General features: G+C 61.7%; 5 protein-coding genes across 12 annotated transcripts in view; 2 read left to right on the plus strand and 3 right to left on the minus strand.

Moving 5' to 3' along the window:
• ZC3H18 (zinc finger CCCH-type containing 18) overlaps positions 1 to 1330 on the plus strand; it is a 38585-nt gene extending 37255 nt beyond the window's left edge. For all 6 annotated transcript variants that reach the window (XM_065745426.1, XM_065745427.1, XM_065745428.1 and 3 more), the window contains one exon: positions 944 to 1330. In XM_065745426.1, coding sequence (XP_065601498.1) covers positions 944 to 1142 — 199 coding nt within the window. In that variant the 3' untranslated portion in view covers positions 1143 to 1330. The remainder of the gene's footprint in view (positions 1 to 943) is intronic.
• Positions 1331 to 2641: 1311 nt separating this feature from the next.
• IL17C (interleukin 17C) lies at positions 2642 to 4960 on the plus strand. Its single transcript, XM_065745314.1, has 3 exons — positions 2642 to 2683; positions 3546 to 3862; positions 4616 to 4960. The coding sequence occupies exons 1-3, from the start codon at positions 2642 to 2644 to the stop codon at positions 4863 to 4865; spliced, it is 609 nt and encodes a 202-aa protein (XP_065601386.1). The 3' UTR covers positions 4866 to 4960.
• Positions 4961 to 5979: 1019 nt separating this feature from the next.
• LOC136054233 (cytochrome b-245 light chain) lies at positions 5980 to 7759 on the minus strand. Its single transcript, XM_065745403.1, is given in 8 exon segments — positions 5980 to 6249; positions 6346 to 6427; positions 6508 to 6554; positions 6556 to 6592; positions 6698 to 6772; positions 7001 to 7050; positions 7052 to 7071; positions 7613 to 7759. Coding segments are annotated over 8 exon segments (552 nt in total). The 5' UTR covers positions 7671 to 7759; the 3' UTR covers positions 5980 to 6066.
• A 408-nt stretch (positions 7760 to 8167) lies between these two features.
• MVD (mevalonate diphosphate decarboxylase) lies at positions 8168 to 10527 on the minus strand. The gene is made up of 10 exons (XM_065745271.1): positions 10437 to 10527; positions 10132 to 10202; positions 9919 to 10033; positions 9693 to 9833; positions 9412 to 9611; positions 9250 to 9324; positions 8763 to 8981; positions 8577 to 8692; positions 8335 to 8443; positions 8168 to 8265 (listed from the first exon to the last, which is right to left on the minus strand). The coding sequence occupies exons 1-10, from the start codon at positions 10504 to 10506 to the stop codon at positions 8185 to 8187; spliced, it is 1197 nt and encodes a 398-aa protein (XP_065601343.1). The 5' UTR covers positions 10507 to 10527; the 3' UTR covers positions 8168 to 8184.
• Positions 10528 to 13916: 3389 nt separating this feature from the next.
• On the minus strand, positions 13917 to 18613 carry RNF166 (ring finger protein 166). Of its 3 annotated transcripts, XR_010622716.1 has the most exons (7): positions 18438 to 18613; positions 16701 to 16857; positions 16195 to 16307; positions 15732 to 15846; positions 15173 to 15280; positions 14143 to 14390; positions 13917 to 14008 (listed from the first exon to the last, which is right to left on the minus strand). XR_010622716.1 is itself a non-coding variant. In XM_065745351.1 (6 exons), exons 1-6 carry the CDS (start codon positions 18611 to 18613, stop codon positions 14325 to 14327), a joined length of 735 nt encoding a protein of 244 aa, XP_065601423.1. In that variant the 3' UTR covers positions 14045 to 14324. The 3 variants fall into 3 exon arrangements, 2 of the variants coding, with proteins under 2 accessions (XP_065601423.1, XP_065601424.1); XM_065745351.1 differs by lacking the exon at positions 13917 to 14008 and having other exon boundaries at positions 14045 to 14390; XM_065745352.1 differs by lacking the exons at positions 13917 to 14008; positions 18438 to 18613 and adding an exon at positions 17183 to 17983 and having other exon boundaries at positions 14045 to 14390.
• Between the last annotated feature and the right edge of the window lie 50 nt (positions 18614 to 18663).

Consider the following 18663-nt stretch of genomic DNA (forward strand, 5'->3'; position numbering starts at 1 on the left):
CCCCCACTTGTCCCCAGGTTGAGTTCCTCCTCGGGGCAGCTCTGGGGCTCTGTGACTGGAGCAGTTTCCAGTTGTTGCCATGGAGGCACAGGGAGAGGAAGGACGCGGAGCTCTTGGGCAGCAGCCAGAGGTGCTCAGGGCTTCGTGCAGAAGCTGCCACTGAGCTGTTCCGGCTCAGAAACGAGCAGGAGCCCGGGGGGGGTTTCTTGAGGTCAGTTCCGGCAAGAGGAGCCAAGTGGGTTAGGTGAGAGCTCAGCCGTGCCTCTGCCTCATGTGAGAAAGAGACTGCAACTCCTTCCTGCTGCTGCTGAGCTCCTCTGGGTGCCCGGTTCCCTTGGCCTGCTGGGAGATGTTAAAACGGGGCCCTTGTGAGGGCTTTTCCATCCCCTCTGGTGACGGGTGGCCAGCTCACGTCCTCTTGGCAGCCTGGGAATGTCCCTCTGCAGAACTGGATGTGTGGCTGCAGGGCCCCGGGGCCGTGCTGCACGCTGAGCCCTCTGCCTGAAGGGTTGTGGAGGGGCACACCTAAAGCCCCCCAGCCAGTGGTGCTTTGCATTTCCCTGCTGTCATCTCAGGGATCTCTGAGCGAGCAGCCCTGGCCAGCAGGACTCCTGTCATCCCTTTGGGGCAGGAGTGAGCCAGCCTCAACTTCTGTGTGTCACAGTCTTCCCAAATGAAAATAAATCTAGCTCCAGCTACCACAGCCCCGTCCTTCCCCTGGCCCCGGGCTCTGATTTTCTAGTGCTTGAAGAGGACCTGTGGTGTCCACCACATCCTTGCTCCTCCCCCCTCTGCTGCCATTCAGCTTGGCAGTGCCACGTGCGGGCTTTTTCACCCTGACCCCAACCCCGGGACCATCCCCACCCCCCACCTCCTCACCCCAAAGCCCCAAGGGCTCCGTTTCCCTCATCTCACCCCCCCTGCCCTCTCTCTCCCCCCGCAGGAAGCGCCCGCTCTCCCCGCAGTCCAAGAGCTCCAGCAAGGTGACGAGCATCCCGGGCAAAGCAGCAGAGCCAGGTCCTGCAGGAGCCAAGGGGGGCAAATCCAGCACCCTGTCCCGACGGGAGGAGCTCCTCAAGCAGCTCAAGGCCGTGGAAGACGCCATCGCTCGCAAGAGAGCCAAAATCCCTGGGAAAGTATAGTGGGGGCCACGCTGCCCCTTCCACTGACTGTTCCTGTTTTTATAAATAGCGTTACACAAAAAAAAAAAAAAAAAAAAAAAAAAAGGCAGCAGCCACTTTGGGATTTTGCAGTTCTGTCTTTATTTTGGGCTGCGATTCTTTTAAGAGGAAAAAAAAAAAACAAAAAAAACATTAAAAAAAACCCACACAAAGATAAATAAAGACGGCGCCAGGACGGGGGCAGCCCCCCCCCCCTCCCCCCACCTCTTTGTTTCTTTTCTTCCCCCCCCCCCCCCGTGTAAATTATGCACAGAGGCCTCCAGCCCCGTGGGATGCTCTCCCTGCGTCCTCTCCTCTCTGCCAGCCTCCCGCTGTATCCTAGCTAGCCCTGCTGTGTGTTGAGTGTCTCCAGCCATGCAGTTCTGTATACTGTGTAACAGAGAGCCCGAAACTGCTGTGAACTCCTGGCAACGTTCCCCCCCCCCACCCCCCCACCAGGAACAAATATATATAAATATATATATATTCTTGACTATAAAGTCTGATTGGGATAAGCGAGCTGTCTTTTATTTGAAGCCTGGAGTGTTGGAGTTGATTTCAAAGGAGCCCTGGGCTGTGGATGTCTGTGTAAGGAGAAGGGTCTCTTCCTCCTGTTGGGATTTCAGTTTGGGGTGTTATTTTATTTTTTTTGGGGGGGGGAGAAGGGGTCGTTTTGTTTAATTTGGGGTTTTATTTTGTTGGTTTGTTTGTTTTTTTTTTTTTTTTTTGAGGGGATCTTCCCTGAAATAAAGTATTTTGATAACCCGTTCCCTCCGCTGTCTTCCTGGGCCCCCTGTGCCTGGGGGCATCCCGTCCTTTTATCCCTGCAGAGCTGGGGGGGGGAGGGGGAGTGGCTGCATCCCCTAACCCCGGCCCCCTTCTTTCCCCCCCCATCTCCCACCTCGGCCCTTTCCAGGGTTGCCCAATGTGGGATTTCTGCTCCAGGTTCGCGGCAGCCCGGGAACGCGACGGTGATATCACCTCCGCGTTTGCGCAATGGGATCCGCGCTGTGACAGCGCGGGGACCGTCCCATCCCCAGCGACGGCAACTTCGCCTCCCTAAGGGGGTCCGCGTGGCCGTGGGCTCCTCCCCGCGGGACCCCCCTCTCTTTCCCACCCTCCACCCCGCCGACGTCCTCAGGACGTGACCCTCCGAGGATCCCATCCCATCGCAAAACCCCCCCGAATTCCCCTCCATCCCTATGGGGCGGCTATGGGGCGGCCCGTGCCGCTCTCCCCGCTCCCCCACGCGCGGGGCTGGGACGCGCCGGGAGAAGGAAGTGCGGCGGCCGCGGGGAGGAGGAAGGCAGCCCGAGCTGGAGTTTCCAGGTGTGTGTACATCACCTGCGCTAACCCTATATAAAGGCGGGGACGGCGGCAGCGCTGCCACTCGGGGCCGCGGCGGGTTCAGCTCGGAGTGCCCCGACACCTCCTGCAGCCCATGGTAATGCCCGCGGCACTGGGGGGGGGGGGAGGGGGGGATGTGTGCACGCGTGCATGCACACGCGGGTGTGAACGGGCTCGTGAGTGCACGCCGGGAGCTGTGGACGCAGATAGGGGCGTGTGTGTGTGTGTGCACAGAGGTGTGCATGGATGTTACACGTGTGTATAGGCGTGTTATATGGGTGTGTGTGCATGGATGTGTTCTGGGCGTGCGTGGATGCACAGATGTTCTACAGCTGTGTACAGAAGTGGTGTATCTGTGGATGTGTGCATGGACGTGTCACGCGTGCATGCATGTACCAATGTGTTACATATATATGTCCAAATGTAATATACACACGCTTGTCCATATGTGCTATGTGTGCATTAGGGGTGCACATATGTGTTGTGTGTATGCGTGTGCAAACATGCTATAGATTTGCATATATAGATGTAATATAGATGCACATATACGTGTTGTGTGTGTGCATAGATGTGTAATTGCTGTCTGTGTGCACGGACATCATATATATGTCACACGTGTGCGCTGTGTGGGTATGTATGTGTGTAAATGTTACACGTGTGTGTGCTCTATGGCTGTGTATGTGTGTGTATTGTTACACGTGTTAATGTACCGTGTGTATATACATGTTGTGTGTGTGTATACCTGTTCTATACATACGTATGTCACATGTATGTCCAAGTACATGTTAGCACGCACGCGTCCTGCCTGTGTAAGTGTGTTATTGTGCACGTAGACGTGTTTTACACATGGCTGTGTGTTACCTGTGTGTACAAACGCGTTGCGTGCGCGTGCTGCCCGTGTACAGACGGGGCAACGCACGCCCGTGGGCTCTGCGTGTGGAAACACACCGTGTACATCCGTGCAGCTGTAAGTGCACATGTGAAGTGCGTGTGTGCCCCACGCTGACCCCCCCCGACCCCCCTCTGCTCCCCACGCAGGGCTGGCTGGGAGCGCTGGCGCTGCTGAGCGCCGCGGTGCTGTGCCGCTGCCTGCGTCGCCCCGCTGCCCCCACGCACCACCACCCCCCCCACGTGCGCTGCTATGGGGTGGGAGAGCTGCGGGATGGAGAGGCCCCCATGCACTTCCTGGGCCGCAGCCTGCGCTGGGAGCAGCACGTGCCCGTGCAGCTGGTGCCGCAGATCGAGGCCGCCCAACGGCGTCGGCGACGCAGAGAGCACTCGTGTCCCGCGCTGCAGCTCCGCACCGGGCTGCGCAGTGAGCCCCACGAGAGGTCCATCTCCCCGTGGCGGTACCGGTGGGTGCTGGGGTGGGGTGGAGTGGGAGGGAGAGGGGGTGGACTCGGAAGGGTGGAGAGGGATGGACACGGTGGGATGTGGAGGGATGGAGGGATAGAGAGGGATGGACACGGTGGGATGAAGAGGGATGGATGGAGAGGGTTGGAAAGGGATGGAGAGGGACGGAGAGGGATGGAAAGGGATAGAGAGAGACGGAGAGGGGTGCACACAGTGGGATGGAAGGGATGGATGGGGTGGGATGCAATGGGATGGACACAGTGGGAAGGAGAGGGATGGATGGAAAGGGATGGAGAGGGATGGATGGGGTGGGATTCAATGGGATGGACGCAGCGAGACGGAGAGGGATGGATTCAGTGGGATGGAGAGGGATGAAGAGGGATGGGTACAGTAGGATGGAGAGGGATGCAGCAGAATGGATAGGCATGTGCACAGAGGGGTGGACTGGGATGAACACATCGGGAGGGATAGCGATGGATGGAGTGGGATGGATTGGGATGGGCACAGTGGGATGGAGAGGGATGAACAGAGAGATGGAGAGGGATAGCTAGGGATAGAGACAGTAGGATGCGGCAGGATGGATAGGAATGGTCACAATGGGACAGAGTGGCATGGACAGAGCAGGATGGAGAGGGGTGGATGCAGAGGGGCAGAGTGGGAAGCATCCCATGGGATGGATGCAGAGATGCAGTGGGACGGGCACAGAGGGCCGGATGCTCACCACGTCATCCCTCGACACCGTGCCCTTCTTGCAGCATCGACGAGGACGAGGACCGCTACCCGCGCAAGCTTGCCTTCGCCGAGTGCCTGTGCACCGGCTGCGTGGACGTGAAAACGGGGCGGGAGACCACGGCCCTCAACTCAGTGCCCATCCACCAGACCATGATGGTGCTGCGCCGCAAGCCGTGCCCGCGCCCCGCCAGCCCCGGCCTCGTCACCTTCGAGGTGGACTACATCCACGTGCCCGTGGGCTGCACCTGCGTCCTGCCCCGCACCGGGCGCTGACCCCGCTCCCGTGGAGCCCCCTCCCCTCCTTCTCCCCCCCTCCCCCCCCGTGACCGTGTCACCGTCCTCGTGCTTGTTTTAGAGCACCCGTTCCCACCCCTGTCCCCACTCCTCGACCCCTGTCGCCATTTATTTATGAGTTATTTATGATGCCGCAGGGGGATTTATTTTTGTAATCCTGTATTTATTGCTGACCCCCCCGCCCCCTCCTCCCCACCTTTCTGCACCCCCCCCCCCCAAAGGCAGCAGCCCTGGGCTCAGCCTCAGCCCGTGCCTGGAGCCCTCCCCGGGTGCTCCCCAATTATTTATTCCCCCCTGCAGTGCTATTTATTGAGGCCTCCGTGTGCAATTTAATGCCAGCAGTGTGTGCAGCCTGAAAATAAAAGCCTGACCCCAGCCCCAGGTGTGGCACGCTGCCCAGTTTGGGCCGTACTGGGATAACTGGGAGGGCAAGGGGCAGAGGTGCATGGAGGGGGGGTCCCACAGTTGCACCCCATGGATGCTGGGGGAGAGATGCCAAGAATGCAGGGATGGAGCTGCATGGGGGGGAACCTCCCACCCCTAAAGCACACCCAGGGGAAGGGGGAGGCAATGGGGAGGGCAGGGGGGGCCCGGCCCCACGCCAGCACCCCGCCACCACCCACTCCTTTCCCACAGCTCTGCCCTGGGCACCCACATCCCACGGGCTCAGCGCCACCTACCGGGGTTGTCCCATGTGAGAACACCCATGGGTGCTGGGGTGGGGGTCAAGGGGCTGGGTGTCACCTCTGGGAACTGCACATCCCAAGGCCTGTCCCCACAGCAGGTTTTTCCCATCATTGGGGTCACTGAAGATTTGGGCACTGAGCTCCCAGCTCGCACTCAGGGCACACGGGTGCAATGAACATGATTGGGGGGGGGGGGGGTCAGGAAGGATCTGAGGCCTCTCAGTCCTTTTATTGCAAAAAAGCAACCAGAAAATATATATATACATACGACAACGTACAAAACGTGAGAGGTGGTGCAGCGAGCAGAGCTGCGTGAGCCCCAGCAGCACGGTGGGGCTGCGTGGATGGGGGTGGGGGGCACCTGAGCATCCCCCAGGGATTGAGATCCCCCCAGGAGCTGAGGAGGCTGAGAAACCCCGGGGGTTTGGGGACCACTGTGGGGGTGAGGGGCGCAGCTGGGAAGAGGGTGCAGCAGCAGGACCCCCAGCTCCGTGTTACTCAGCCTCGACAGGGATGGGGTTCACCTGCCCCCCCACTTCGGCCGTCTGCTTCCTGCGTGCGTCGGCGGGGGGCCGGGGGGGGGGGTTGCTGGGGGGCTGCTTGATGGTGTCCCCCATGTGCGGCCGCTCCCGGGGCTTCTGCTCAATGGGTCTCCACTCCTCCCCACGCACCGCTGCCTGCAGAGTCGGTACTGGGGCAGTCAGTGGGGGGACCCCAGCCCCAGCCCCTCCCCCCCAAGCTGACCCCCCCCCCCCCCCCCCAAAGCAGCTCACCAGCAGGTAGATGCCGCTGGCAATACCCAGACAGACGGTGCCCAGGATGGTGGAGAGCAGAAAGCCAGCGGGGACGGCCAGCCTGGGGGTACAGGGGGAGTTAAGGGGAGAGAAGGGTGGTTTAGGGGGTGTCCCCCAGCCCCAACCCCGCACCCCACTCACGCTGCATGCAGGATGGCACGGATGTAGTAATTCCTGGTGAGCGGTCCCGAACGCCTTCAGCACCACTGTCATGTACCTCTGGCCACTGTGGGGCAATGTGCAGAGTCAGGGGGGGGGGCACCCAGCCTTAAAGGACCCCCCCCCCCCCCCTCCCAGCATGCAGGCATCCCAGTAGCACCCCATCACTCACCAGCGCTCCATGGTGGAGCCCTTCTGCCGTTTGCTGCGTGGGTACTCCAGCAGGCAGACGAAGGCACCCGCAGCTCTGTGCGGGTTGGGGGGGGGGGTCAAGGAAAAGGGGTGCTCGGAGACAAGGGTGGGGGAAAGATCCGTAGGGAAAGGGCAGAAAATGGGCCCGGGGTGGGGGGAGGGGTGGGGGTGGGGAGAGGAGGTCAGTGTTGTAGGGAAAGGGGCAGGAATGGAGCGATTTGGGGCCAGGCAGGGGAAGGGAGATGCGGGGCCGCCCCCTCCACCCTGAACACCGTAAGGATACATGGCGTAGGCAGCGAAGTACCACCCCTTGAACTGCCCCGCCACGGCCACGGACCCCACCGGTCAGCATGACTGCGGGACAGCGGGGACACGGCTGTCACTCCGGCACAAAGCACCCCCCCACGAGGGGGGGGGCACCGAGGGATGCTCTGCGTGGGACCCCACAAGAACCAGAGCAGGGAATGGAGGAGGGGGGGCGGGGGATGGCGCTGGGATACCCCCAGTAGTGGCAGGGTTGGGGGGGACAGCGTGGGAGCCCCACGGTGACACACTATGGGGGGTGACACGCTCCCGTCGGCGCTTCCGCGTCCTCATTGCCGCTCACTTCCTCCATCCCCGGGCGGGGGCTGCGCCAAAACGGGCGGGGGGCGGATGGAGGGGGGGGGAACGGCTCGGGGTGGGGGGTGGGGGAATACAGACGGGGGTCCCCGGGGTCCCTGAGTGGAGCGGGGGTTCGGGCCCCTCCCATGTCCTGTACCCATATCCCTGCATCCTCAACCCTGTACCCCGACCCCCGTAAACCCATTCCCGCATCCCAATCCCATATTCAGCCCTTCGTCCCCCGCACTGCCATCGAGCTGCCCCTAACCCCGCACCCCCGCCCCGCACTCACTCAGTCCAGCTGCCAGGGCCTGCTCGTTGGCCCACATGGCCCACTCGATCTGCCCCATGGCCTGGCTCGGCTCGGCTCGGCTCGGCTCGGCTCGGCCCGACCCGGAAGGCAGCGCAGGAACCGCACAGCCGAGCCCCTTCCCCTCCTTAGGCCACGCCCCTTCTCGTAATCCCCGCCCATAAATAACCTCAGGTCACGCCCACTGAGTTTAGGCCACGCCCCCTCGGGCAGCGCCGGGCCGCGGGGGGGACACGGGGACATAGGGCGACGTGGGACGCGAGCAGCTCTGATGGAGGGACCCGGGTGAGGGTGAACCCCCTCTGGGACGCGGGGATGTGTGACACGGCACGCAGAGCCCACAGAGCAGCGCCGTGGCTGGAAAACCTCTATTGTTTGGTCACAAAAGAGTAAAAAAGCAGGCACCGGGAGGGGACACATCCGGGATGGGGACAGATGGGCACAACACTTCACAGCCCCGAGGCAGGCACCGTCCCTGCCTGCGTGCCCCCCAGAGGGGTCGCGGGGCATCCCTGCCGTCCCCAGCGGTGTCCCCATCACGGTGTCCCCCGTTCTCAGGCTGAGCGGCACGGGAGCCCATCGGGGCCCAGCAGGTGCTGACTGGGGTCATCCAGGAGCTGCGGGCCGGGGCCAGGCTGTGGGGACAGGAGACGTGTCAGGGGACAGCAGGGAGCACTGGGGTCAGTGCCACGTCCCCCCCATACCTTGGTGTGCAGGATGTAGTGAACGGCCCCCGGGACCGGATCCACCACCACGGCTGACACCAGCTCCTCTGGCAGCACTGCTGTGCCAACGGGCCGGCCTCGCAGGAACCTGCACCACGGATGGCACTCAGCTGTCCCCAACCCTGTCCCATGTCCTCGTCCCACGGTTCCAACCCCTTTCCCACCCCATCAGTCTCTACCCCCACCCCCACCCCACCAGTCCCAGATGGGAGCCCCCTTACTGGTCCCCGTTGGAGGAGGGTGGGAAGCTGCGCCTCACCACCTCCACGAACTCATCCACCGTGTCCTCCAGCATGAAGATGACCGCGTTGGGGCCAGCATCGAAGGTGTAGGCCACCTGGGGACAGGGACACGGTGAGAGGGGCACAGTGCCAACCGCGGGGCCGTGGGGGGAGGGGCTGCCCCACCTTGGTGCGCCCATGGTGGGCGTTGAAGCGGTGTGCCAGGGCGATGATGCGCTGCGAGACGTCGTTGAGGTAGAAGATGGGGGGGAAGGTGTCGAGGCAGGTGGCGTGAAACTGGTTGCTGTCCTGCATGGTCAGCTGGCCAAAGGCCTCGAAGTCCCGGTCCCGGATGCAGCGTGCCATGCGGGTCATGCGCTCCGGCACCACCACCTCGGCACGGTACTACATGGGGAGCATGGGGGAGGTCACCTCGGGATGGATCCCATGGGATCTGCTTCCCCACAGCCCCCCCCCAGCCCCGCTGTAGTGAACCATTGGAGGAGATGTCTAAGATCCCAACCCAACCGATCCCACCACGCCCGCTGACCACGTCCCCTCGTGCCACATCTCTGTGCTTTTCAGACACCCCGAGGGCCGGGACTGCCCCACCTCCCGCACTGCTGCATCACCCCTCTGTGGGAGCAGAAACGCACCCAAACACCCAACCCACCTTCAGCAGAGGGCTGGTGTCCACGCTGGTCTGCATCCCCGCCGTGCTCCCCACCGCCTTCTTCTCCCCGCTCACCTACACGAGACCACAGAACGTGGGCACCCCCCCCCTGCCCCCCGAGGGCCGACAACTCCCAGCCCTAAAAGCAACCCCATCCCTCACCACCAGCACGAGGACGCTCAGCTCCGGCCAGTGCGTCTCGGGCTGCAGCTGCTGTGCCACGCTGTCCCTGCCGTCCAGCCGCTCCCCACGCTGCCACTGCACGAACCCCCCCAGCATGCTGCGGCACGCGCTGCCCGACCCACGCCGTGCCACCTCGGACAGCTCACCCTCCACGCCGTACAGCCGTGCCAGTGCTGACACTGCGAGGACGACGCGGCCAAGGTCACGCCGTCCCCATCACGCTGCCCCAAACCCCGACCCCCTGCGCCCCACACACCCACCCAGGCAGGCGTAGCCTGAGGCCGAGGACGCCAACCCGGCGGCGGTGGGGAAGTTGTTCTCGGAGGCGACGTGCACTTTGTAGGAGAGGCTGAGCGGGGCCGTGGCATCGTCGCCGCGCCGCTTGCGGGCCAGGCGCCGCACTGTGCGGGGAGGGGGTCAGGGGGGGGGGCACGGGACGCGTGGCTCTGCCCCCCCCCCCCCCCCCCGACCCCCGGCACAGCTCACCTTCCCGCAGGCAGGCTTGCAGCCGGGGCTGCCCCGCATCCACCTCCACCCCGTTCAGCCACAGGCGGTCCTCGGTGAAGTCGCGGCTCGCGGCGGCTGTGGTGGTGGTCCTCAGCTGTGTGGGACGGTGCTGAGCTCGGGGGGGGGGGGGGGATATCGGAGCCCCAGGGCTCTTGTTGGAGGTGGGAGGGGGGCACGCGGCCCCGCACCAACCTGGTCCTGGTGCAGCGTCACGCTGAGCGAGGAGTTGATGGGCAGGATGAGGTCGGTGTCGCGTTTACCCCCTGGGGGAGATGTGGAGAGGTACAGCACTGCTCGGCACGGCACGGCACGGCACGGCACGGCGCAGTGCACTCTGCACGGCACTGCTTGGGATGGCACGGCACGGCACGGCACGGCACGGCAAACCACACTGCTCGGCACAGCGCAACCCGGCATGGCACGGCATGACACAACCCAGTCCAACCGAGCCGAGCCGAGCCGAGCCCGGCCCGGCCCGCTCCCCCGCCCGCACTCACAGTATTTGATGACGGCGATGTTGACGGGCGCCGTGCAGGTGACGCGCGCCGTGCCCCGCTCCGCCGCCATGCTCCCGCACACCGCCGCCGCCACGCCCCGCCCACCCGCTCGCGCGTGCGAGTCCCGCCACGCCATTGGCTGGCGGCGCAGCGGCCGGGGCCGGATGACCAATAGCAGCGATCGGACCACGGGGAGGTCCCGCCCCGTCCCGCCCATTGACGGCGCGGGGCGAGGGCGTGAAAGGGGCGGAGCCAACGCCGTGCCCGGTGAGCAGTGCGCATGCGCCGGAATCAGTTGTAGTGGGTGGGGGTGGTCCCAGTGCCACCAGTGCTCCCGTACCCCATTCATTCCAGCGCTCCCAGTGCCCCCCGCCACCCACCCAGTGCCCAGTACACCCAATACGCGGGTGCTCCCAGTATCCCCAGTGCTCCCAGCATGACAAGCAGCGGGAGCCCTTATTACCCTTCCAGCACCCACCCCCCCCAGCAGTGTCCCCTCGCTCCCGTGGGGTATTTTTGTCCCCTGGCCATGCCCACAAGTGGCTGAGGACACAGTTCTGGCACGTGGGTGACACTGGGGAGGTCATGGGCCCCCAAAACCCACACCAGAGGCTGAGGGAGCAGCCCATAGGGAGTATTTTGGGGTAACCCCCCCGCAATGGGTGCTGGCAGGTACAGTGAGGGCCATTTCAGGCTCTGAGTGCCCCCCCCCGGGGGCTTTGAAAGCATTTTCCATGGGCACATGGCTATTTTGGGGTGTGGGATTCTTTCCCTGCCGCAGGGGCAGGTGGGGGCCTGATTTAGCAGCTGCAAGCAGCACTGGGGGGAGGGGCACGTGGCACCCCACTGCTGACATCCCCCCAAATGCCCCCAGGGTCTCCTCCTTACTCCAGCCACCAGAGTGACACCACGGGGCACCACCGCACTCAGGGTCACTTGTGGGATCCCTAGGGTACAAACCCTATAGGAGCACCCAGGGCAGGAGTTCCCCCCCCCCCCTCCCGGCACAGCACGTCCCCATGGCCTGGGCAGGGGATGTGGGATGGGGATGAGGATGCACTGCACCAGCCAGATCCTGCAGGCCCACACTGCATCCCCCGGGGAACCCCATAAGGGCACGGAGCCAGGACACCTCCCCAGGACACCCGGGGCAGGAACACCCGTCACACTGCCCTGGCTCGAGCCCAGCAGTGCTTTCAGGACAGCACTCCCAGCGTGTGCCAGGACCTGCTGCCAGCACTGGGTGGCCACGGGGCTCCCATGGGGTCTGGTGATGTCGCTGCCAATAAGAGCAGGAGTTAACGACTCGGGGGACAGGGCTGTAGGAACAAACCCTATGCCCAGGGAGGGATTTTGGGCCCTCTGTGGGGCACAGACTGCATGGATGAAACTGGCCCGTGGATGAAACTGCCTTTATTGAGAAAAATGGTTTGCTACAAATACGTCATTGTATTTATTATTATTATTTACTTCTTAAAAAAAAAAAAAAAAAAAAAAAACAACCCAAAAACAACCAGTATGTCTCGTTAAAAGTTCTAGTCATTATGCAAAAAGTCAGGGTAACATCGACGAGCACGGCTGGCAGCACAGCATGAGTCCCCACCCCACGCCAAGGGGGCAAGGGGCAGGAGCTGCCCCAGCTGCCTTAAAGTGCTTTACAAAAGCAGCCACTGCTGCCCCTGCTCCAGCACTGCCGGGGCAAAAAGGAGGAAGAGGAGGAGGAGGAAGAGGAAGGAGACAGAGGCGTTAACAGCACTGTCCCGGACTGCCCCCAGGCAGGCAGTGAGAGCTCCAACAGAGGGCGGCGTGGGGCAGAGCCCTCGAAGCAGAAACCTGGGGGTCCCAGACGAGGAGGGGACACGGAAACCCGATCAGGTTCCTCTCTGACGTCCCTGCTCCATCCTACCAGGAGCAGGGAAAGCCCCCGGGCTGGACACACGGCAGGGGAACACACTGCTGCTTCCCACTAACCCCGGCTGCACAGAGGGAGAAGAGCAGCCCCAGCCCTTTCCCCCTCCCAAAAGCACAGGAGAGAGCCCAGCCCCCAGAGCGCATGGTACTACTTAAAGTACAAAGACAGTATTGCTAGAGCAGAGCTGGAGGGAGCCAGGACTCAGACAGCACAGGGCAGGGAGGAAGGGGATAGTGGGGCACAGGGACCTGCTGGGCCAAAAGGTGAGGGCATGGAGAGCTGCACCTTCTGCCCGTGCACTGCGTGGCATGGGGACACAGCACGTGCCCTGCAGCTGATTTCTGCCCATCCAGACAGTGCTGCTACTGAGCAGCACTTGAGAGAGAAGAGAGGCATCCCGTGGTCTCCTGCTTCAGGGGACGAGATGCACTGTGTTAGGGCTGGCGTTCTGCACAGCCACCACGGGGACACGTCCCCACACAGCTGGCAGCCACACACAACCCAGCTGCCCTGCACTGAGCACCAGCTGGCAGCACCAAACCCACCCCTCTGGGTGACATCCAGCAGCGCCACACGGCCGAGCAAGGGTTAACACTGCTGCTGCAGGAGCACGGAGCCTCCCAGTGAAACCCTCTGCTGCCCTGCCGAAGGGGTACAGCTGTGGGTTTGGAGGAAAATCCAAACTTGGGCAATTTCCAGCAGAGCTTTCGCAAGTCCAGCCCGGTGGGTCGGGCCCTCTGCTCCCGGCTCAGCACTCTAACGCTGCTTGCTGTTTAATTGCAAGCATCTGAGAGAGCAGAGGAAGGAAAGCCACTCATCAGCATTACAGCCCAGAGAAGCTATGAGAAGCTGCACCCACTGAGAACGCGGGGAGCCCAGGGGTCACAGCACACGGCTCTGAGACCACAAAGGGGCTGCTTGTCCTCACAAAGGTCCTCTTCCAAGCGGAGCTGTGGGGCAGGGCCGTGCTCTGACCCACACCACGGCCTGCAGACAGAAGCTGACAGCAGAAGGGGACAGCCCAGAGGGAAGAGAGGAGGAAGCCCAGAGGCTCACGTGGCTCAGCAGAGTCCCAGCTGCAGGCCCAGGGTCCAGCTCCTCCCTCCCACCCAAATTTCAAATCCACAGCGTGTTTGGTTTGGATTTTGGTTGGGTTTTTTTTTTTTTAGTAGGTTTTTTTTTTTTTTTTCTTAAAAAATAGACTTTCTTAATAATGTCCCATAAAAATACTCTCGTCCCCGGCGACGGATATTGCAGTGCGAAGAGTTAACAGCTTCCATTCCCGCCCTACAAAACGTGGAAAAAGGCGTAGAAAAACGCAAGAACGCGGTATCACAAGAGCCGGTACAAAAGGAGGGAGGTGGGAGTTGCTCCGGGGTTCAGCCCCGCCGCTTTAGGGCCGGGCTGTGTGGCAGCAGGGGGAGGGGGCAGCTCCCAACCGCAGCGCGGGGGATGGGGCAGAGCCACGTCTCCAGAAATAACCCCGTCGGGTTTCAAGAGCAAAAAAAAAAACAACACAAAAAACAAACCCCAAACACTCTGTGCTGTTTGCTTCATTTCCCAAAAAAAAAACAAAAACCAAACAAACCAGGAAGGATGTGGACGGCTGCAGTTTCAAACTAGGGCATCTCTGCATCAAACGCAACGTGGTTTTACGTACCTATCGAGTTTGCAACAAAGAGCATGAAGACAAACGGTGCCAAAAAGCATCTACTGATAAATAGATCTGGATACAGCTATATTCTCCGTGTACGGATATGAAATGCCTGTCCTCTCTCCTCTCTGCTCACTCACCAGTCCAGCGTGATGCTGAGGCATCTCCACCTCCTTTGTGGCAGTGGGATCAGCCCGGAGAGACGAGGGGAAGAGAGGCGGTGATTCTCAGGGGGCTGTGAGTTCTGGGCCTCCTCAGCAGGAAGGTTGAGTGTGCAAAAGGGGCGTGAGGAGGGGTCCAAAGCAAAGCTCCATGGCAGCCCTCAGTTCTCAGAGAGCGACAGAGCCAGGGCAGCCTGCAGGGCTGCCTCCTCGTCGATGTTATAGTCCTAAAAGGAGAAGGGCAGTCAGGAAAGCAGTGGTGTGAGCACTCTGTTACCCTGTCTTTGAGTCACCGTCCCTTTCCCGCTTGGGTTCAGCCTCCTGACATCGCCCCTGCTCTCAGACCTGGCAGCAGGAAGGGATGAAACTGCCCACAGTTTCTCAGATGGGCACCAGGAGAAGTTTTCCTGCAAGGCCACACGCTTCTCCGGTGCTGCAGTCACAATAAGCCAGTCCTGGGCTGGGGACACTCCTCTGCCAATAGTCGGAGGGAGGTATGGAACAATAAAGTCAGGATGCTGAGAAAATCACCCACTGGTCCCAGAGCTGCACAGCCACACCCCTACACCCCACACAGAGGGTCTGCAGCCCCCCAAAAGGACGGCCCCCTGTGCTGCAGCCAAATCTTCCATGCTGCAGGCCGGGCTGCTCCTCACCCTCTCCTCGTGTTTCCCCACGTGAAGCCTTGAAGAAAAGGGCTTTTGTACTACAGTTCCTCAGGGGAAGAGTTTAATGGAGAACAAGGAATAAACAAACCATCTTCACGGAGAGGGATAATGTTTCTCTCTGCTGCCCTCGGGGTGACTGTTTCCCTGTATGTGTCTAACGAGGACCAGTGTGAACACCCAGGGGCTCTCCCGAGTGGGGCTACGTGTGCTGCATGCACCCCACAAAGCCCAGAGGAGGAACTGTCCCCTTACACCCCCTGACAAGGGCTGGATTTGCCACCCAGCCACTCTGTGTGGGACGTGGGGAAGATGATCCTGCTCTGGCTCACAGCCACACTCACCACGAAGGTGTCGTAGGAGAACTTGTGCCGGTGCAGGAGGTGCTGCAGGAAATTCGCACTCTTGTAGCTGGGGTCCCCCCAGGGCATGGCTGAGCAGACAGGGCACACCTGCAGCAGGCAGGGACAGGGGAGCTGTGAGATGTGGGCACAGAGCAGCCTCCACCTCTCCTTGGGGGGCATCAAGGAGCTGCTGCAGCCATGGCACAAGGGAGAAGTGAGCGGTGGACCCTCTCTCCGGGGTTGGGTGTCCACTGCAGTGGATGTGCCAAGCTCCTCCACCCTCTCAGCAGATCCCTCTGCACACACAGCTGCTGGCACATGGCCCACACTGCTTTTAGCTCGCTGACTAGTTCAGTGTGCACATGAGCACCTTTCAGAGCTGCGAGTTCCCCACCTCAGTCAAAGCAACGGCAATGGGGAGAGCAAATCCAGACCCAGCTGGGTCTCACAGCCCCTGATGAAGCCAACACGGGGTGCTCTGTGTGCTAGCAGCAGGATGCCATCAATCTATTCAGATTCCCAGCAGTTACCCACCCAGAACCACCCCAGCCTTGCTCACCACTTTGTTGGGGTCGTTGCGGTGGTTCTCCATGCAGTGCTTCACCAGTTCCTGCTGGTCCAGGTTCCGGGCCCCACAATACGGGCACACAAATGTTGAGCGATTGGGAATATTGCTAAAGAGAACGAGAACAAGCTCAGACTCCTGGGAAGGGCCTGGATCGATTTCTTTCCAATGAACCCAGCCACCTCTGTTGCTGCCTGTTCTGCTTTGTCCCACCTGCTCACGGTAAAGCCAAACCAGCCCATTCCCACCCCAAGCATGGGCTCAGCCGCCCTGATCTGCTCAGTCCCTTCTCGCTGGCTGAGACACAGAGCAGAGCCAGGGCTGCAGACGCCACCAGGGTAAGTGTGCTGATGTTCCTCGCTGTAAACAGCCTGGGATAACGAGCAAGCAAAACACACGTGTGGATTTCAGAGCTTCTGGTGAAGTATGCATCTTCCTACGTAACCCCTGACAGTACCTGGGGATAGGCTGGGACGTGGGGACAACTGGGGCGAACTTGGGGCAGTTGGCCATCTGCTCCTGCACCTTTGCACAAGATGAGACATGAGACCGCATTTTCGCTAGGGTCACCTGGAGAAGGAGAGAAGAAATATCCCTGGAGGCTGCAGGAACACCTCCTGCCATCAGGTGAAGCACTGGAACCGACAGTGTGGAAGAGGAAAGCAGCCCTGACCAATCAACAGCACAGCAAACTGAGGTTACACATAAAAAGTCAGGCTGGCTGCACTATTGCAGCACTAGCTCCAATTTCCTCTGCAAAAGAGGAACTGCTGACAGCCCTGAACTGCTCTGGCACCACGACAGTGGCGACACACAGGCAGTTAGAGGAAAATCCTCACAGTTACTGGAAGGCAGAAAGCACACCAGCACAGTCTGTGGAGGTGCACCACGAATCACAGCCTTACAGTGGATCAGAAGCACCCCACAACTGACCACCCCATGCTGGGCCAGGTCACGCCTTACCTTCTTGCTGCAGCCTCTGCAGGGAGCCTTGTAGGATGAGAGCTGCTTCTCCACACTGGAGGCTTTCTCCACCTTCTTGGGGTCGAAGGGCATCCGGCAGAGAGGGCAGAGTGGGGATGGCACCTGGAGGCAGGGCTGCAGGCACTCCCCACAGAACCTGGGGGCACAGAGAGCAGCGGGAGAGGGACCTCAGCCCCAGGACGGGACCATGGGCTCCTGGGCAACCCCAAAACCGAGCAAGCAGCATCCCCATGGGGCAGTGTGGGAGATGATGAGGGTGTGTCAGGCACAGCTCAATCCCCAGAGGAGCTGCTTGCTCCTTGCACATGCCATAGGGCTCTGTGCACGTGTGCCCACTGCTTGGAGGCCAAGAGCAGCGAGCAGATGGCCCAGATTTGAGCAGAGCTGAACAATATTGGGTGCTGAGCACTCAAGCTGCAAGGAAGAGAGCATGCAAGCTCAAGCATTAGAGCCCAGCTCACCTCCTCTCAAGGTCCTTATGCCTGCAGCACAGAGGGAAGCCCACGCAGCCGTGCAGAGGGGGGAGGGCTGAGCACCGTGCCGCTCCCTGCCCTCCTCTTGCAACCCCACAGCACACAGACATGGTGACCTAAAGTGGCACAGTGCCTGCTACCCAGCTCATGCAGCTGCCACAGTCCCCATCCCACACACTGACAACAGCAAATCCTGCAGGGATGTCACCACCGGGGGTTCCCAGGTGGCTGTGTGACACACTTAGTAGGGCCAGAGCTGCGGAGGAGCCACGTGCACTGTGGATGAGAGGGGGAATACTACAGGGAGGGGGTCCTCTCCTCCAATTCCCTGCCACCCCCATGCAGCACCCTCAGCCTCGAACACACCAAGGCACCAAGAGGTGCCACAGCCTTGGGACAAGATGAGGGTGTCCCATGCAGAGGTGTCACCAACACAACGTGCTGCCAAGCAGACCCAGTGTTCCTAGCTGGAACACAGCCCCTGCTACCACAGAGCATGGGTGCCAAGGGGGATTTCCAACCTGAGACCCAAGCTGGAACAGCCAGGGAGAGAGGAAGGTGCTTTGCTGAGACCTCAGGACACCCTGGGGACAAGCAGAAGGTCTCAGTGTGGGCACAGAATGGGGTGGGGGATCCCAGCACCGCCCAGGGTGCAGGATGGGGTCCTAGCGTGGAGGAGTTGTGGGTTCAGGCTGGATAAGGCCCAGCACAGCCTCACCTGCAGGGGATTGGAGCTGGATGATCTCTGAGGTTCCCATCCAACCCAAGCACTGTGTGACACCGACGGGGGCTCGGCACTGGGCACACTGTGGGCTGGGATGAGGGTCGTGGGGAACGGGGATCACACAATCACAGGGGTTGGAAGGGACCTCTAGAGATCATCGAGTCCAACCCCTCTGCCGAAGCAGCTCCCTACCTCAGGTAGGGCAAGTAAATGTGGTCGCAGAGGGGATGGAGATCCCAGGTAAATGGCGCGGCATGGGATGGCACGGGATGGGATGGGGTGGGTCCCGGTGCCAGCAAGGATACAGGACGGCAGGCAGGGCTAAGGGCTCACTGCAGGATGGGATGCCAGCCCCGGCTGAGGCCGGGCAGCAGGATGGGGCTCGCGGCTCCGGAGGCCCGGCTGGAGCCCAGCCCTCACCGCGCACCTCCAGCAGCCCCGGGCCCACCGCCCGCTCGGGGACGCCGGCCCCCTCAGGCTCCCCCCGCCGCCGCCGCCGCCGCCGCCGCCCCCGCTCACGTGTGGCCGCAGCCCGCGATGCCGACGGCGCGGTGGAAGACCTCCAGGCAGATGGGGCAGCTGAACTGAGCCTCCAACGCCTCGGCCGCGGGGCCGGGGGGGGGCGGCGGGCGGGGGGGGCCGGGCCCCGGGGCCGGGGGGCGCTGCGCCGCCGCCACCAGCAGGCTGCGGAACATGGCGGCCGCGGCGGGGCGGGGGGGGGTGGCGCGGTGTGACGTAGAGAGCT

This window comes from Cyrtonyx montezumae, unplaced genomic scaffold, assembly GCF_038088225.1.
Source record: "Cyrtonyx montezumae isolate F1298 unplaced genomic scaffold, pur_monq_1.0 scaffold_35, whole genome shotgun sequence".
In the NCBI taxonomy this organism is placed as follows: Eukaryota; Metazoa; Chordata; class Aves; order Galliformes; family Odontophoridae; genus Cyrtonyx; species Cyrtonyx montezumae.

Bases quoted from the DNA above. Each gene is read 5' to 3' on its own strand.
- IL17C (XM_065745314.1), top strand. From the start codon at position 2,642: ATGTGTGCACGCGTGCATGCACACGCGGGTGTGAACGGGCTC. The intron at 2,684-3,545 runs GTGAGTGCACGC...CTCCCCACGCAG, and splicing joins ACGCGGGTGTGAACGGGCTC to GGCTGGCTGGGAGCGCTGGC. The intron at 3,863-4,615 runs GTGGGTGCTGGG...CCCTTCTTGCAG, and splicing joins ATCTCCCCGTGGCGGTACCG to CATCGACGAGGACGAGGACC.
- MVD (XM_065745271.1), bottom strand. From the start codon at position 10,506: ATGGCGGCGGAGCGGGGCACGGCGCGCGTCACCTGCACGGCGCCCGTC. The intron at 9,612-9,692 runs GTGGGTGTGTGG...TCGTCCTCGCAG, and splicing joins CTCAGGCTACGCCTGCCTGG to TGTCAGCACTGGCACGGCTG. The intron at 9,325-9,411 runs GTGAGGGATGGG...GGTCTCGTGTAG, and splicing joins TGAGCGTCCTCGTGCTGGTG to GTGAGCGGGGAGAAGAAGGC.
- RNF166 (XM_065745351.1), bottom strand. From the start codon at position 18,613: ATGTTCCGCAGCCTGCTGGTGGCGGCGGCGCAGCGCCCCCCGGCCCCG. The intron at 16,308-16,700 runs GTAAGGCGTGAC...CTCCTTCTCCAG, and splicing joins GCAGAGGCTGCAGCAAGAAG to GTGACCCTAGCGAAAATGCG. The intron at 15,281-15,731 runs GTGAGCAAGGCT...TGCCTGCTGCAG, and splicing joins GCAACGACCCCAACAAAGTG to GTGTGCCCTGTCTGCTCAGC.